We start from the raw sequence: 18,773 nt of genomic DNA, 5'->3' as shown, positions 1-18,773 counted from the left end.
GATGGATGGCTGCAGCCTGTAGAGCATGCAGCACCATCACTGTGTGCATGCATGCGCACGCGTGCGTGTGACTGTGTATGTGTGTGCTACCCTGTGTATTCATTCATTCATTCATTCATATGCATGCATCACTTCAGTATGTGCGCATATGTATACATGTCCAGACGCATTCTGCATATCTACTCTCCATCCAGGAGTGTTGGGTAATTTAATATAAATTCCTGCTTGTCATTTCATTTAGCACTTCACATTAATCTGGGAGGAACCAGCAGAGGGTAAATAATAATCAGGACAAAGTGAGGCTGATGGAACATGTTCAACATGCCCATGGAGCAGGGGACTATGGGTAATGAGAACACAGGAACTCAAGCTGTCCAGGAGATCTATCTCTGTCCAATTTGCTAATGCAAAAAGAGAGATGTTCAGGTCACTAGGGGGGTCTCATAGTAAACACTCCTTGTCTCTCTGAACATGACCCTTGCCCACGACTCACTTAAAAACAGCAGCTTTCTATCTCTGTCTCTGTCTCTGCGGTGTATACTCATAAACACTCACAGATTAGCTCAAGTGTTTTGACAAAGGTATTTAAGGACTTTGTGACAAGAACATGCAAATCCCCTATGTGATGACAATGAAGAATCATCCTTTTTCATCCATTTTGTTTCCTTTGTTGTGGTGACAATGGAAACACATAATGTAGACACAACTAAAGCCTTGGTAGGAATTATGTGATTTCAGCATTTTCTTCTGCAGCCCACATAATCTCATTCAAGCCACATCTATTTTCCAAGTAGAAAAATACATGTACTGCCCTACTTTTTAACATTCCCAGAGCCATACATGTTCCTTTTGTTTGATGTGTGTTTATGGATAGGTGTGTGTGTGTGGGGTTACTTCACTGTTTTCCTATAGTGTGTCTATCTGTCAAACACTTGGAGTAGATGTATGGGATGTTTGACCCAGGCTTAGAGTGACTGATCACAGCAGTAAACAGATAGAGGAGTGTGTGTATGTGTGAGTAGCCAGGGTGGGGCTGGAAGTGGGCTGGGGGGGGAGATGTCGTCACTGCAGACACATGGAGATTGGACTGGAGGGGGCTCTGCTCATTGCTTAGTTAAAATCTGAACTAGATGGACGACTCACAGGCTCATTCTGGGTGGTAGGACACACACACACACGCCCAGTCACTCACACACAAACACACACACTTAGTGACAACGGTTTAAATGAAGCAGAGGTGGATGATTATAGGGACTCCATTCACTAGATCTGAAGTCATGGGATTCAAAACTCCCTTGACTCAGTTTAGATTGAGGTATTGCATTATGAATATCTATTTCTTGATGTTTATGCTTTGGATCACAAGACATGAATTGGCTACGAGTGATGACATTGGCATACCAGAGACCTATGTAGAGAACTCAAATCCTTGAGGTATAGCCGTGGCTTTAGCTCCTCGGGTTAACACTGTCATGGGTTAAAATCCCAAGTAGGGGCTGGCTACATTCCATCTATGAGGTGTTTATCTCTCTCTCTCTCTCTCTCTCTCTCTCTCTCTCTCTCTCTCTCGCTCTACCCCTCTGTTCCCAGCGGGTCTCTCCCTGGTCAGTGTTTATGCTAGCCCACAGTGTGTTTACACACCAGATGATCATTCACAATCTCTGGATGTAACCATACTCTAAATGTTTACCCTTTGGACCAGAGGTGGGCCTTGCTGCAGGACACAACATGACGATGCAGAGGGCCGAGACCAGTGTGTTTGTGTTATATGACTCTCAATCAGTGATGTGTGATATTTCATGGCTTGGATGTGAAATACACACTCTCACACTGACACACACACACACACGTGTGAAACACACACATAGGAGAAATTATACTCACAGGCTCAATGATAGCAGGCTCGCCCTTCTGCCCCTTCTCTCCTCGAGACCCATCAACCTGCAGATGACACCATCATCATCAACATCATCATCATCACCACCGTCGTCATCATCACCACCATCAGTCATAATTACCTGTCCATAGTATTCATCTGTCTCTGCCGGCAGCACCTTTTCCTCCTGTCCACCGTAGTCCAGGTCTCCATAGCCATAATCTTCGTCCCCGTACTCAGAGATGGACTCCTCCTTAAACCCAACACCCTCCAGATCAGTGTAATCTCCCTCAATAGCCACACCCTGGCCCCCTGCTCCCCCTCTGGCTCCGGCTCCGGCTCCGGCTCCAGCTCCTGCCCCAGCGCTCGCCGCCCCGCCACCGGCGCTGGCAGATCCACCCACAGAGACGGAACCGCCCCCAACGGAAACAGAACCAACCCCGACCGATACGGATCCACCACCAGCACCCATTTCGACAGTACTGCTGGTTCTACTGCCGCGGTCACCTCCGCCGACACTGTACTCATCCTCCTCTCCCTCTCCATAGGACAGGTCATAGCCCTCGCCATAGTTCTCATCGTAGGCTGTTGCAACCTGAGAGACCAGAGAGGAAAGGATACAGAAGTGCGATGCAATGAGAATAGTACACTGGCACACAATGACAGATAACTACAATCATCTTATCCTCCTGCTATAGCTGCTTTCCACACGTGTAGTTCTATGTGAGTATACATGCTGGGTTAAAAACAACCCAGCGCTGGGTAAATAGTGGACACAAGACATGTTGGGTTATTTTGGCTTAGTAAGGGCGTGGATTTAATATATATTTTTGTCCAACTGTGAGAGTAAATGTATTTCCACACCCCCAATAGACCACGCCTCCTGAAAAAAGCCTATGGATCACATAAAAAAATTCCCATTATACTGTAGCCTATAGTCCAGGGTTTCCCAAACTCAGTCCTGGGGCCCCCCTTGGGTGTACGTTTTGGTTTTTACTCTAGCACTACACAGCTGATTCAAATAACCAACTCATCATCTAGCTTTCATTATTTGAATCAGCCGTGTAGTGCTAGAGTAAAAACCAAAACGTGCACCCAAGGGGGGCCCCAGGACCAAGTTTAGGAAACCCTGTAGGGCCTATACAACGGGTCAACCGAGCATGAAAGTGAATATAAACCCAAGTAATAAATTAAGCCATGTTTGGGTAATAAGGTGATTTTCAGGAGGCATGGCCTATTGGCGGTGTGGCTTAAATATAGTTATTTTTGGCCACCAGTGAGAGTAAATATAATTCATGTTCACTGCAAATGAAATGTATCCTAAAATATTTTTGCACATTACATAATCTAATATAACATTAATAACATCATTAGAATGCATTATAAAACAGTGGTAACTCTCCCAACATTGGGACATGCCTAGGCACTTGAGAAACTCATAGTCTTGGGAAAGACTCACAAATGCTACAAAAGTGCTCAACAGACAGATGAACCGGAATGAAATTACGCTCACGGGTGGCCAAAAAGAACTATATGAAAGCCACTCCTCCAGTCTTCTGATCTGACCCAGTGAGTCGTAGCTCAATAACCCAGCATCAATAACCCAACAACCCAACTGAGTGACCCAACTGGCTGTGTCAAAATATCCCCGCGTGTGTCCAATATTTACACAAAATTGGTTATTTTTACCCAGCATTTTTTTGTTTGTGATGATGATAACTCACTGAGGTCTTGTTGCGTGTGATGGTGACTCCTCCACTAGTGGTGATGACCTTCTCAATCTCTGCCCCCGTGCCCAGGTCAACCTTTGACCCCAAACCCAAGTCCAGCTCCACCCCTGCGCCCGTCCCCATGCTGCTACTGCTGATGGTGACCCTGCGAGTGACGTCGGGCACTGCCGTCGACTCGTCGTAGTACGTCTCATAGTTGCCGTAACTTTCCGTATCGTAGTTGTCGTAACGGCTGGTGTCCTCTCCAGCTCCAGCAGCAGCGGCGGCTTCAGCAGTGGCGGTACTGGTCAACACTTTGCCCTCGGCTCCCTGACTGGCTGTCTCCCTTACTGATGACACCACCTCTTTGACGGAGGTGACGACACGGCCGCTCTCTGGCACGGACACCTGGAGAGGAAAACAATGCAATGTTAGAAGGACATACTGTAGCCTATACAACTGGCCGTAACAACGGCTTTGTTTAATGTTATTAATTTACATTAACCTGAGTTAGAGAAAAGCTTTTCACAGGGAGATCTGGCCAAGAAAGCATACTCAGCTAGCATCAACAGCAATCATCAACAACAATCACTACGTAATAAGACAAGGGATGAGGCTGGGGGAGGGTCTGAAGTCCCACTCCCACCATGCTAAACTGGAGAGAGACGGTAGTCCTTCAAATGGACAGGGGACAGTACTTTTACGTCTTCCGTGGCAAGTCCAGCTGCTTCGTCCGTCTCAGTCTCAGAAGGCTTCCCATCCATGTCCTCATAGTAAGGATACTCATAGTAGTAGCTGTCCTCCTCTGTGTTCTGTACAATACAGGGAATTATGAAACGGTTAGTTCCGGCCAAGCAATCGGATTGGTCAAAAGTACGTTCCAGCACTGGTGTTATTGAGCACAACACCACGGCTAGCACAACACCACAGCTAGCAATAATATATACGAGAGGGTGTGCGTTATGGCGATTATTGGCCGACAGAACTCGCGGCTCGTTTCTAGCGACCGCATCATGTCGTTCCAATAATCACCATAATGCACACCCTCTCGTATATTATTGCTTTCATCAATAATGGTTGAAAATGATAAGACAGACAGAGAGAGAGAGAGAGAGAGAGAGAGAGAGAGAGAGAGAGAGAGAGAGAGAGAGAGAGAGAGAGAGAGAGAGAGAGAGAGAGAGAGAGAGAGAGAGAGAGCGAGAGAGAGAGAGAGAGAGAGAGAGAGAGAGAGAGAGACATTGCCAAATTCACAAAGTCTCTTGTTCACTGCATCAAATCACTCTTTAAATTTGGATACATATTCAATCTATGTACAGTATCTGCATTTAACAAATGCATCATTCACTTTACTTTTGCTATGATTTTCTTGTCATTAATAACAAAACAATTAATGATCACTAAATCATACTGCTCAAAACTGATAACTACTTAACCAAAATGATGTAGTGCATAGTTAACGTATATAGTTTGATAACTGGTGAGAACTGTACAATTCTATATTTTTACCTCATAAATGTATCAATTGCACATACATTTATGTTGGAAGGTAAAACCAAATCATATATGGATGTGGCTGTAAATACTACATCATCATTCTCCATCAGCCAGTGTGCTTCAATAGGACAAAGTGGAAAGAGTGATGTGTGCTCACTATATGTGCTACCATTTGGATTTTTTATTTATTTTACCTTTATTTAACTAGGCAAATTCTTATTTACAATGACGGCCAAACCCGGACGACCCTTGGCAAATTGTGCGCCGCCCTATGGGACTCCCAATCATGGCCAGGTTGTGATACCGTCTGGAATCGAACCAGGGTCTGTAGTGTAGTGTACAATGCACTGCTGAAATTCCTGGGTTGTATATAACAATATATTCCACTCAATATCTGCATTTCATTGATACACTGTAAGCTCATGAATTTCAAGCAGGGAGACAGGCAATTCTTTATCAGTTGACAAGTCAGTTAGAAAAGGTGATCTTGTACAGTGCTAAATTTTTACAGTAGCCAACTGCTTTACAATACCCCTATTCATCCACGTTACTGATGGATAATGGATCACTTTTCCACTGGTGTCTAAATGAAGCTGTCACAGCTCTGTCGAGGGCATGTTGCTTTGTACTTTTTTTTTTTTTTTACCTTGGCATTTCTCTACTCTCCCAAAACACAACTCCCCCGAATTGCCCCACCCTGAACCCTGATACCCCTGCAGGCAGATGTATTGCCTCCAGCACCCCAGGGTGGGGTGGAAGGGGGTGGGGGGGGGCAGGAGGTCAGGATCAGTCCAGTCAGGATCAGGGTAGGGTGGGGGGGGTAAGAGGGACCACGAGGGGAGAGCGGGTTGGAGGGTTCTAAGAGGGGATAATGGGGTGAGGTGGTACAAGGGTGATCAGGAGTGAAGGTTTTTAAGAAGGGAAGGTAGGCAGGAGTGGGGTTCACTTCCATTTTATACTTGCTTACTTAACTTGCTTATGGCGGTGCAATGTACCGAATGATGGCATGCCATAGCGCTCTGTCATAGAGCTCATTTTATCTGTGAGCTCTTCTCCATATTAGCCTTATTATTGGAATATGATTATGAACAAACCCGAAACAAGTCAGAAACATGTTTGAGGTATGTGTTTGTGACCGTAACATTTGACTCTGGTTTGGCTGTACTTGTAGAACCACGGTTCTGTTATGTCAGGGTAAACTGGTTCCCTTTGGTTCTTGATCAGGGCCGGCGTTAGCCTTTTGGGTGCCTAAGAAAAATGTATGTTTTAAAGTACATTTCCTGCAATTCTACACATTTTGCCATGGGCCGGAGAGAAAATGTTGCAATTACAGTTGAAGTCGGAAGTTTACATACACCTTAGCCAAATACACAATTTTCACAATTCCTGACATTTAATCCTAGTAAAAGTTCCCTGTTTTAGATCAGTTAGGATCACCAATTTATTTTAAGAATGTGCAATGTCAGAATAATAGTAGAGAGAATTATTTATTTCAGCTTTTATTTCTTTCATCGCATTCCCAGTGGGTCAGAAGTTTACATACACAATTAGTATTTGGTAGCATTGCCTTTACATTTTTTTACTTGGGTGAAACGTTTCAGGTAGCCTTCCACAAGCTTCCCACAATAAGTTGGGTGAATTTTGGCCCATTCCTCCTGACAGAGCTGGTGTAACTGAGTCAGGTTTTTAGGCCTCCTTGCTCGCATACGCTTTTTCAGTTCTGCCCACACATTTTCTATAGGATTGAGGTCATGGCTTTTTGATGGACACTCCAATACCTTGAATTTGTTGTCCTTAAGCCATTTTGTCACAACTTTGGAAGTATGCTTGGGATCATTGTCCATTTGGAAGACCCATTTGCGACCAAGCTATAACTTCCTGACTGATGTCTTGAGATGTTGCTTCAATATATCCACATAATTTTCCTTCCTCATGATGCCATCTATTTTGTGAAGTGCACCAGTCCCTCCTGTAGCAAAGCACCCCCACAGCATGATGCTGCCACCCCCCGTGCTTCACGGTTGGGATGGTGTTCTTCGGCTTGCAAGCATTCCCCTTTTTCCTCCAAACATAACGATGGTCATTATGTCCAAACAGCTCTATTTTTGTTTCATCAGACCAGAGGACATTTCTCCAAAAAGTACGATCTTTGTCCCCATGTGCAGTTGCAAACCGTAGTCTGGCTTTTTTATGGCGGTTTTGGAGCAGTGGCTTCTTCCTTGCTGACCGGCCTTTCAGGTTATGTCGATATAGGACTCGTTTTACTGTGGATATAGATACTTTTGTATCTGTTTCCTCCAGCATCTTCACAAGATCCTTTGCTGTTGTTCTGGGATTGATTTGCACTTTTCACACCAAAGTCTGTTCATCCTTCCTGAGCATAATGACGGCTGCATGGTCCCATGGTGTTTATACTTGCATACTATTGTATGTACAGATGAACGTGGTACATTCAGGCATTTGGAAATTGCTGAAGGATGAACCAGGCTTGTGGAGGTCTACATGTTTTTTTCTGAGATTTCTATAGATTTTCCCATGATGCCCAGCAAAAAGGCACTGAGTTTGAAGGTAGGCCTTGAAATACATCCACAGGTACACCTCCAATTGACTAAAATTATGTCAATTAGGCTATCAGAAGATTCTAAAGACATAATTTTCTCGAATTGTCCAAGCTGTTTAAAGGCACAGTCAACTTAGTGTATGTAAACTTCTGACCCACTGGAATTGTGATACAGTGAATTATAAGTGAAATAATCTGTCTGTAAACAATTGTTGGAGAAATTACTTGTGTCATGCACAAAGTAGATGTCCTAACTGACTTGCCAAAACTATAGTTTGTTAACAAAAAATTTGTGGAGTGGTTGAAAAACAAGTTTTAATGACTCCAACCTAAGTGTATGTAAACTTCCAACTTCAACTGTATATTAATTTTGCCATGGTGCAGAAATACATATTCTACCCATTTTGCCATGGCTTATGTCATATCAATGATATCTGAGTGAGAGTGACTAACCTAATCAATGGGGACTCCCTGGAGGTCAGGGCGCCTGTGCGCGTACCCTGTGTGCCCGATCGGTATTCAACCTTGATTACTACAAGTTTAGATAACTGGCTAGACTAACTTACCAGTCAAAAAATTGTTAGCTGACATGGCTAAGTGAGTGACTGTCAGTGACTGACAAAACCAACCAAATATCGAACTTGCACGTTGTGTATTCTACTATTCTAACTCTCAACAGTAATTTGTGACCCCGACTGAGTCCCTAGTGGCCGGGGGCCCTTAGCGACCAGTTATGCCTGTTCTTGATGGCTCCAGATGGGGTGAGATGAGGTACAGGAGCTGTGGTTGGGCACACTATGGTTCTGGTTCTCTCCCTGACTACTCCCCGTCCATAAGAAGGGTGATATCACCACTTCAACTGGAATGAGTCCAAGGGCGTGGTTGGTTAGCTTGTTGAATTAATGTCCTTTTCCTCCGGAGGATCAAGCCTTCCCACGCCAAGGTAGGAAAGCAGAGTTGTTTAATAGAATGGGGGCAGATATACTGTTGAAGGACAATCTCCATTCAGCATAGAATATGGAGATACAGGCTTAGGCAAGTACTCTGCCATGCCTGCATATTTGATCTACTCTATCACTGCATAGCAGATTCAACCCTGTTGGTTTCCCCAGCACTCAGCACTTTCTCTCTGGCAGACTTCAGCGTTTTTCCCCTCAGCCATGCAGCTCTTTTTTTCTTTCCAGCAGTTTGTCCAACAGACGCTACCTGATCCCTAATCAAAGAGCTGCTTATGGATGAAGAGATAAAGGAATACCATGCCTCAGGGTATATGAAGGTGTTTGATATAATGTACAGAACTCCCTGACTGTTTGAACCTGGAGCTGGTTTAGAGGTTCATTGGTTAGCCTTTCTGTTATTGCTAGATCAGGTACTCCTCCTTAGGCCCTAAAGGACCCACCCTGACCAATAGTTGCCCTTAACCTCTGCTTGTCCAAAAATTAGCACTTTATTAAATAGTGTATTATCTTGTTGTTAAACTTCTCAAGCCGACACAGACTTCCACCTGTTGACAATTACCCTGAGACATGAGAAGAGAGAGACTCACCTGAAATGAAGGATAGAGTATATAAAACATACTCTAAACATACTGTAAACATGGATAGAAACAGGATGGCGGAGAACAGAAGAGTGTGGAGGGATGAAGTGACTCACGTATTCGTCTGTGTTGGGGTCCTGGGCCTGGGGCTGCTCTGGGACAGGGACCTCACAGTCGGGGCTGTAGTGCTCGCAGTAGTCATAGGCAGCACGGTGATCGGCTACAATCAGCAGCTGCTGGATGTCTCCCTGGAAACACACAGGGAAAAGGAATTCAGGAAACAACAGTAATCAGGAAGTAAAAACAGATAAAAAATAAACAAACAAACAAGAAAATAAACAAGTCTAAAAAAAAATACAGTGGTTAGCCGTGAACTCAATGAAAACGGGGGCGTCCTGCAGGCTGAACATAAACTGCTAGAACTAGGTCAAGGCACTGGGATATGGATGAGGTAACAAATGATGTATATACTGTAAACCCTGGATTGCTGATGCTATGTATTGGCCATTGAGAGGCTTTTAAGCCACCGGTCGGCCATATTGGCACTACCCAGTGGGAGTGGTTCTCTATACAGTGGGGATAAAAAGTATTTAGTCAGCCACCAATTGTGCAAGTTCTCCCACTTAAAAAGATGAGAGAGGCCTGTAATTTTCATCATAGGTACACGTCAACTATGACAGACAAATTGAGAAAAGAAAATCCAGAAAATCACATTGTAGGATTTTTAATGAATTTATTTGCAAATTATGGTGGAAAATAAGTATTTGGTCACCTACAAACAAGCAAGATTTCTGGCTCTCACAGACCTGTAACTTCTTCTTTAAGAGGCTCCTCTGTCCTCCACTCGTTACCTGTATTAATGGCACCTGTTTGAACTTGTTATCAGTATAAAAGACACCTGTCCACAACCTCAAACAGTCACACTCCAAACTCCACTATGGCCAAGACCAAAGAGCTGTCAAAGGACACCAGAAACAAAATTGTAGACCTGCACCAGGCTGGGAAGACTGAATCTGCAATAGGTAAGCAGCTTGGTTTGAAGAAATCAACTGTGGAAGCAATTATTAGGAAATGGAAGACATACAAGACCACTGATAATCTCCCCTCGATCTGGGGCTCCACGCAAGATCTCACCGCGTGGGGTCAAAATGATCACAAGAACGGTGAGCAAAAATCCCGGAACCACACGGGGGGACCTAGTGAATGACCTGCAGAGAGCTGGGACCAAAGTAACAAAGCCTACCATCAGTAACACACTACGCCGCCAGGGACTCAAATCCTGCAGTGCCATACGTGTCCCCCTGCTTAAGCCAGTACATGTCCAGGCCCGTCTGAAGTTTGCTAGAGTGCATTTGGATGATCCAGAAGAGGATTGGGAGAATGTCATATGGTCAGATGAAACCAAAATATAACTTTTTGGTAAAAACTCAACTCGTCGTGTTTGGAGGACAAAGAATGCTGAGTTGCATCCAAAGAACACCATACCTACTGTGAAGCATGGGGGTGGAAACATCATGCTTTGGGGCTGTTTTTCTGCAAAGGGACCAGGACGACTGATCCGTGTAAAGGAAAGAATGAATGGGGCCATGTATCGTGAGATTTTGAGTGAAAACCTCCTTCCATCAGCAAGGGCATTGAAGATGAAACGTGGCTGGGTCTTTCAGCATGACAATGATCCCAAACACACCGCCCGGGCAACGAAGGAGTGGCTTCATAAGAAGCATTTCAAGGTCCTGGAGTGGCCTAGCCAGTCTCCAGATCTCAACCCCATAGAAAATCTTTGGAGGGAGTTGAAAGTCTGTGTTGCCCAGCGACAGCCCCAAAACATCATTGCTCTAGAGGAGATCTGCATGGAGGAATGGGCCAAAATACCAGCAACAGTGTGTGAAAACCTTGTGAAGACTTACAGAAAACGTTTGACCTGTGTCATTGCCAACAAAGGGTATATAACAAAGTATTGAGAAACTTTTGTTATTGACCAAATACTTATTTTCCACCATAACTTGCAAATAAATTCATTAAAAATCCTACAATGTGATTTTCTGGAAAAAAAATTCTCATTTTGTCTGTCATAGTTGACGTGTACCTATGATGAAAATTACAGGCCTCTCTCATCTTTTTAAGTGGGAGAACTTGCACAATTGGTGGCTGACTAAATACTTTTTTCCCCCACCTTAGGAATGAATGGAATTCTACCTTATTTAAATTAAATGTTTCATGGACAAATTACATGTATTTAAGTATTTTTTGTTGTAGTGGGGACAGTAAGTATGCATTAATGTGTCTGTAAGAAAGTATGCATTAATGTGTCTGTGATAGAATAAACATGTGAAAAACAAATGTAGACATTAATAATTAATAAAGGACAAATTACATGTATTTAAGTATGTTTTGTTTGGCACTAGTAGAGTAGCTATATAGCTATATAAACCTTGCCCCTCTGCAAACACGCCTTCTCCTATGTTGGTTACAAGGCGGTACTTATTTAAATTAGGTACGAGAATATCATGTTACTATTGCTGTATTAAAATGAGAGTTAGGATGATGTCACCCTATCCCCTTAATAATCCCACCTACTGAATCCAAGTGTTTGACATGGGTGAGGGGACCAGTAACTTTATGATCAAACTTTATCAATGTAGAAGCAACAGTAATTTTTCATACTTTGATCTGGTTTCATTCAAATACAGTATAATCTAATTTCAAGAAAAACATTAGAAAAACACATGTAGTCGCTGCTAGTTTGGAAGCCTTTGTTAACGCCTCTAGAAGTGCAAGTGACATAAAACATCAAATATTCATTAATATTCTGTAATGTTTGTAAACACTTTACCTAGCAGCCAATGTTCTTGCACCAATCCCTTTTTTTTTTACAATATAATAAAGTCAATTTTACAGTATTGTACTGTGTGTCATTACACAGTACTTGATTTGATCCTATATTTAAATTACAGTAGGTGTACTGTAATATGAAATACAGATTTTACTTGCCACCGAGCTGCCTGTAAGCTACTGTCAAAATCACGGTAACCCCTTTACAGTGGACATACATATTTACAAATATCTTCACAGGGTGATGTTTCTATTAATTAAAAACACAAACAGTTTGTTCTTAACATTAAATGTTTTGAAAAAGGCTTTCTTAAATTCAATTTCTATAGGTAAATTATTCCAGTCAGTTGGGCCTTTGTATCTCAAAAGATCTCACTCCAACCTCATGATGTACCCTTGTAATTTGTAATTGCTGCTGTTGTTGAAAGAACAATAGCAGTGTGTGGGTAAAATCACTGGGGAAGCCTAGCCAGGAATAATTGCGTTGTTTGCTCTTTAACCCATTCGTTCATACGCCACCGTGATATAACTCCTGAGTGGCGCAGTGGTCTAAGGCACTGCATCGCAGTGCTAACTGTGCCACTAGAGATCCTGGTTCGAATCCAGACTCTGTCGCAGCCGGCCGCGACCGGGAGACTCATGGGCGGCGCACAATTGGCCCAGCGTCGTCTAGGGGAGTAGCCGGCAGGGATGTAGCTCAGTTGATAGAGCATGGCGTTTGCAACGCCAGGGTTGTGGGTTCGATTCCCACGGGGGGCCAGTATAAAAAAAATATAACTGTAAGTCGCTCTGGATAAGAGCGTCTGCTAAATGACTAAAATGTAAATATACAATAAGGCCGAGACAACAAAAAGACAATAGTCACACAGTGGGGGAATAATTTCAACCACACATACGTTTGTTTCATCACAAAGACGGAGAGCAACATCTGTCTGGTGAAGTGTCCACTAAGCAAATATTGCATGTAACAAACAGTTACATGACCTACAACATCGTCAAGCAAGTTAATGTTCTGACATTTGTACTAAACAACTTCTGATTTAGAACCACAGAGACTTACAGCAAGTCAGCACAACGAAAACAGGAGCACTGCCTCCCCTATTCCAGAACCATTTCAACTTAAAAATGTAAACATCAACTAGGCTATATATGATTAGTGTAATACAGTGAAAACAAACTTAGATACCCCCCAAAAATAAATATAATGTGGCTGTCTATGGCACTGATTTGTGTGTATGTGTGTGTGTGTGGGCACGTAAGTAGAAAAAACATATTGTTGACTCACCCTACTTGTAGACTAGATGAACACTTGCCAGAAAATACTGACCCTACCGTTACACTTGTTTACACTGAGCTGCACTGAGGTCGGAATGCAATCATGGTTACATTAAGACACTGTGGACCCGGCGCGAGACATGGATCGGAAATCGTACCTCAATGCAAGGATGGGCTATGCCACTGTACTCCAAATGTTACCTTTATCCACACTGATACATTGAGAATATTTAAATAATTATAGTTTTCAGGAAAAACTGCCCTTTTAGTTCTCATGCTAGCTAGCAGTAGCCACCACAGCCATTTTGGAATGGCAGTATCAGCCAATCAGCTCCTTTGTTGTTCAACGCAACGTGCCATTCCATAATGTCTGATGTGGCTACTGCTAGCTAGCAAGACAACGAAAAGGGCAGTTTTCCGAGAAAACTGGTAGTATTACAATGTTCTCGATGGAGCAGTGTGGGTAAAGGTAAAATTTGGAGTATAGTGGCATATCCCATCCCTGCATTGAGGTATGTTTCCGACCCATGTCTCGCGCCGGCTCCACGGTGTCTTAATGTAAACATGATTGCTTTCCGACCCCAGTGCATCTCAGTGTAAACAAGTTTAACGGTAGGGTCGGTATCTTCTGGCAAGGTCAACACAAATGCCATCCCCCTCTGTTGGCAAAACGGTCTATGACTGTCATACAGTAGCACACACTTTTAGTTTTTTATGTTCTGCCTGGCTACAATGCTTGCTAGCCTAACTTCATCACATGAGCAACAATGAACCAGCTAAGTTAACTAGCTAGTTATTTAATGTGAGCCTACTACATCTAGGCTACATATTGAACTTCAATCATCTCAGGCCATAGGCACAATGTATGAATTTATGGTTAGATCAGAATTGCCTTTATAATCATTGGCCTGTACGGAGAATTAAGTAGAAACACCAAGTCCAAATCCCCATCTTCATTCATGGCTTAGGAAAGGGCCAATTTAGCTAGCTAGCTACTGCAGGACAACAACACGTCACAAGCAGACCAGAAACATAATTATTTTTCGGACAACAACGTTTTGCTTTTAATTTGATTTGATTGGTGTGATGCCAAATCCAAACAGGTCTCCCTTGGGGGGCGTTTTTCTGTGCCAGGAACACCCACAGTTTATTTTTTTATATTTTTTTTATCAACGGCGGCCAAATGCTTGCTGGCATCAATCAATCAAATGCTATGGCGGCAACATGTCATACTCTTTTTATCCAGACAGCATCAGATACATGGGCTACACATACTGAGACAGAAGGGCTCTGTTTCCCTCGCTCTAATGATTTATCCTGTCAGATAGATACAGCTAATCGCAAATTGAAGTAAAATTATGAAAACACAGAGAGACGAAAGAGAAATTGTTGTATATATTTATATTTATGTAAGATACCGAACAGTACCATGTGAGATTATATGTGTACTTCTGAAGGCATATTATGTGTATTGATATTTTTGTAGCCCTGAGAACAATAATGTACCCTAACGTACCCTTTTTTCTGAGAGTGTATGGAGACGACATGAGCCGACCTGCTCTGACACATATATCTAATGAACATGATGTTTTACAGAGAGAGAGGAAGGGTGGGAGAGAGAGAGAGAGAGAGAGAGAGAGAGAGAGAGAGAGAGAGAGAGAGAGAGAGAGAGAGAGAGAGAGAGAGAGCACGGTTCAGCAGGATCACCAGGCTGCATAGGGAGTTGGGTGTGAGTGTTTCATCCTTGACAATACTTGTACCTCAACTATACAGTACACTTTCCAAGCCAACACTAACAACAGATATCAAGAAATCAACACCGATAAAAACATGAACACACAAACCATGATTTAACATGTTAAACACTGCTATAAACCACACATAACATTTCCTCACAAATGCCTGCAAGCCATTACCTCAGAAACATAACACTGCCATCAAATCATGTTTTTAATCAATGCACAGTATGTACACATCCAAATATGTATACAACTATAAAATCTCCTCATAATTAAAACAACTATTTTGAGATGATTTCAGAAGTTCATTAACTCCATCTGCCAGAAGTTTGAAATTATTGCATGAAGAATCTTTATTACTTACAGAGAGTATTTGTCACTTGTGGTCCAACCAACAACAGTTTGCTGAAAAACATTGATCTGAAGCTCTCTACTCTAACATTACTTGTTTCAGATGCGTCGTGATTCATGCACAACACCACAGTCCAATATTGTTTCCTGTTGTTTTCTGGCTGGTGTCTGTCTTCATGACGGATGAAAGAGAAACAAACTAGGACTCTGTCTTCCAGAAGAATTGCTCTGCTAAAGCCATTACACACCATGGCTACTCCAGCATCATGCTCAAGGCTCTCAGGATACCCAGGCCATTTGGGCTGTTTGGAAGTTAGAAGCAAAAACAGCCACCTGTAAGATATTAAGTGTTGGTGATGGAAAAGTGTTGGACCAAGTCAGGTTTGTTTCTCAGACCCTTATGGACTGAACTGGAATGCTGACCAAACTGATCCTGTGTCAGTACTTAGATGTCAATCGGTCTGTCTGTGTCTCTACACTCTCAGAAAAAAAGGGTTCCAAAAGGGTTCTTTGTGGAGGGATATGGTTCTACCAAGAACAGTTTTGATCTGAAGAACCCTTTTTGGAACACAGGGGTTCTTTGTAAAGCAAAGGGTTCTACCTAGAACCTTGACCATCCTGAGAACTGTTTTTGGAAGAAAGGGTTATTTGATGATTCTTTGGAAGGCAAGAAAAGTTATACATAGAGCCATACATCATATTTCCCAGTATGCTCTATTGCCGGGTGATTTTTAGAATTGTTTGAGTGGCGCAGTGATCTAAGGCACTGCATCACAGTGCTAACTGTGCCACTAGATCCTGGTTCGAATCCAGGCTCTGTCGCAGCCGGCCGCGACCGGGAGACTCATGGGCGGCGCACAAGTCGTCCAGGGTAGGGGAGGGAATGGCCGGCAGGGATGTAGCTCAATTGATAGAGCATGGCGTTTGCAACGCCAGGGTTGTCGGTTCGATTCCCACGGGGGGGCCAGTTTAAAAAAAATATGTATTCACTAACTGTAAGTCGCTCTGGATAAGAGCGTCTGCTAAATGACTAAAATGTAAATGTTTGTTTTAATATCTGTGTTTTTGCATGCACATTTATTGGTTGATTAATTTTATGCTACACAAAGATAAATAACATAAATGTTTCTAAACTAATCCAATCTGTTAGTAGTTGGATTTATTGCACCTGTTACTGGGATGGTTGTTCCAGTTTAGATGATTGAGGTAGTCTGAATATTCAATCTGCCCTACCCTGGCAGTCATTCTGAATGTTGTTGGAGCTCCTAACTTTGGCTTGATTTCAATAGGAATTACACATCACTTTGCAAGCCAGCATAATGTTACTTGCAGGCCTGATATGGTCTGTAAACCAGAAGTTTCCTAATACCACTGTGTTAGAGTATAACTGGGCCCTCAGAGAAAGAAAGGCCTTATGATATATGCAATTATTGTCATAAAGAATTACATTTTTAAGGCTGGTGGAACCGTTCATGGACAGTTCTAGGAAGAACCCTCCAAAGATAAAATGGTTCTCAGTAGAACTCTTCATAGAGGGTTGTAGGCAGAACCCTTCATAGAGGGTTCTAGGTAGAACCATACACAAGGGGTTCTATAAAGAACCATACATAGAGAGTTCTAGGTAGAACCATTTGCAAAAGGTTTTACCTAGCACCAAAAAGGTTCCCCTATGGGGACAAACCGAAGAACCCTATATGGTTCTACTTAGCAACTTTTTTTCTAAGAGTGTAGAGTATCTTTGATTCACAGCTGCTCTAGAGTGAAAGTTTAAAATGGCTGCCCATTAGCTCAGCGAAAACGCAATAAAATGAAATGGAGACCATTCAGGGGGCACCAAGGGGATGTGACTAGATGCTTTCCCTTCCACATCTCATGCTTCCTCCCACGTTTCCCTCCCCCAGGGTATCAGGACGGGACGGTGCCAGACCACACGTGGCACGATCCTCAGTTTACCCAGATAGAACGCTTAATCATACACTTACAGACGCTGAGAACATCGCTGGAGCAATAAGAACACCACCACAGAGCAAAACACAAACACACACACACACACAATACATACACGTCTCCATACAGGTAACATGGGAAGCTGTGGCGTTTTACAATATTTCGCTGGGAAAAGCTGATGCGTGTGTTTGATTGCAGTGCTATGGAGAGCCAAAGCCCCTGAGGGAGGAGAGAGAAAGCACTGGCATTTGTCATCATCTCTGTATTGAACTGTGCTGAACCATACTGTACACCCAGTTCCAGCTGGAGCTGAAGGTTAAACTCTAAGGTAATCAACAGAAGTCTACCGCCATAAGCCAGTAACCACCAGGCAAGACACAAGCCCAGGAGGTGAGCTTAGCTTAGCTTAAACCCCATAGACAGTAGATCCTTTTAAAGAACCATATGGGACCGAGATAGGATGTGTCCTATTCTCTATGTAGAGATGCTGGATCTTAATTTGAGCCAGTTTGCTACAGCAGGAAAATAATCCTGCAGCAACAGGAAATGATGTGGATTATAATTAATGGACATTTTTGTAGTGGTTGATACAATTTTCACTACACACAAAAAAAATGATGGTTCTAAGATAGAGGTTATTTGGCTTGTAACCATAGCGGAAACCTTTTTGGTGCTATATACAGTAGAATCCTTTGATTGAAGGTTCAATAAAGAACAATTGCTCATAAGGTTCTAAATGGAACCTGTATCAAATCAAATCAAATTTTATTGGTCACATACATGTGTTTAGCAGATGTTATTGCGGGTGTAGCGAAATGCTTGTACGGTGCTATAAAGAACCCTTTCCTAAGGTTCGATAAAGAGCCATTAAAAAATTGTCTATACAGCACCAAAAAAGGGTTCCGCTATGGTTACAACCCTTTTTTATGGTTCTTTATAGAACCTTTATGGAGAACGGTTCTATAAAGAACCATTTTCAATCTGAAAGGTTCTTTGTAGATCCTTTTAAAGAACCATACAGGTTTCTATTTTTTTGTTGGTCAGCCTTATAACATTGTTACAATTCCATAGGTGTTATTATTGTGTTCATTGACAAGTTGAATCAAGTGTGTTACCGCTGCAACAGCTTGGGGTCCCTGGGGAGACAATTGAGAACCACTGACTGATTTAGACAACCATTCTCAAGTGACACTAGGCAATTTATGAGTCTTTCACAAGACACCATCACTGGCCATAGTCATATATAACAAGTAATGGCATAACACAACACATTAGATAAACTTGAATGACACTCAAGAGCGGTGAGAAAACCACATCTCAAAATATTCGAATGAGCCACCTCCCCTACATTTTAATTATCACCAAAAGAGCAAAGAACCCTTTTGTGAACTGTAAATAATCATTGAAGAGCTCAAAGGGTTCTTTGAGTCATTATCACCCTTCCCAACGAACC

General features: G+C 42.7%; 1 protein-coding gene across 2 annotated transcripts in view; it reads right to left on the bottom strand.

Annotated features, from left to right (window-relative positions):
- Nucleotides 1–18,773, bottom strand: part of LOC121541486 (collagen alpha-1(V) chain-like) — a 152,258-nt gene that overhangs the window by 49,474 nt on the left and 84,011 nt on the right. For both annotated transcript variants that reach the window (XM_041850524.2, XM_045208033.1), the window contains exons 5-9: nt 9,293–9,424; nt 4,284–4,397; nt 3,601–3,993; nt 2,019–2,471; nt 1,885–1,941 (exon numbers count right to left, since the gene is read on the bottom strand). In XM_041850524.2, coding sequence (XP_041706458.2) covers nt 1,885–1,941; nt 2,019–2,471; nt 3,601–3,993; nt 4,284–4,397; nt 9,293–9,424 — 1,149 coding nt within the window. The remainder of the gene's footprint in view (nt 1–1,884; nt 1,942–2,018; nt 2,472–3,600; nt 3,994–4,283; nt 4,398–9,292; nt 9,425–18,773) is intronic.

Source organism: Coregonus clupeaformis, chromosome 27 (genome assembly GCF_020615455.1).
Source record: "Coregonus clupeaformis isolate EN_2021a chromosome 27, ASM2061545v1, whole genome shotgun sequence".
NCBI lineage: Eukaryota > Metazoa > Chordata > Actinopteri > Salmoniformes > Salmonidae > Coregonus > Coregonus clupeaformis.
This window is presented reverse-complemented; position numbering and strand designations above follow the sequence as displayed.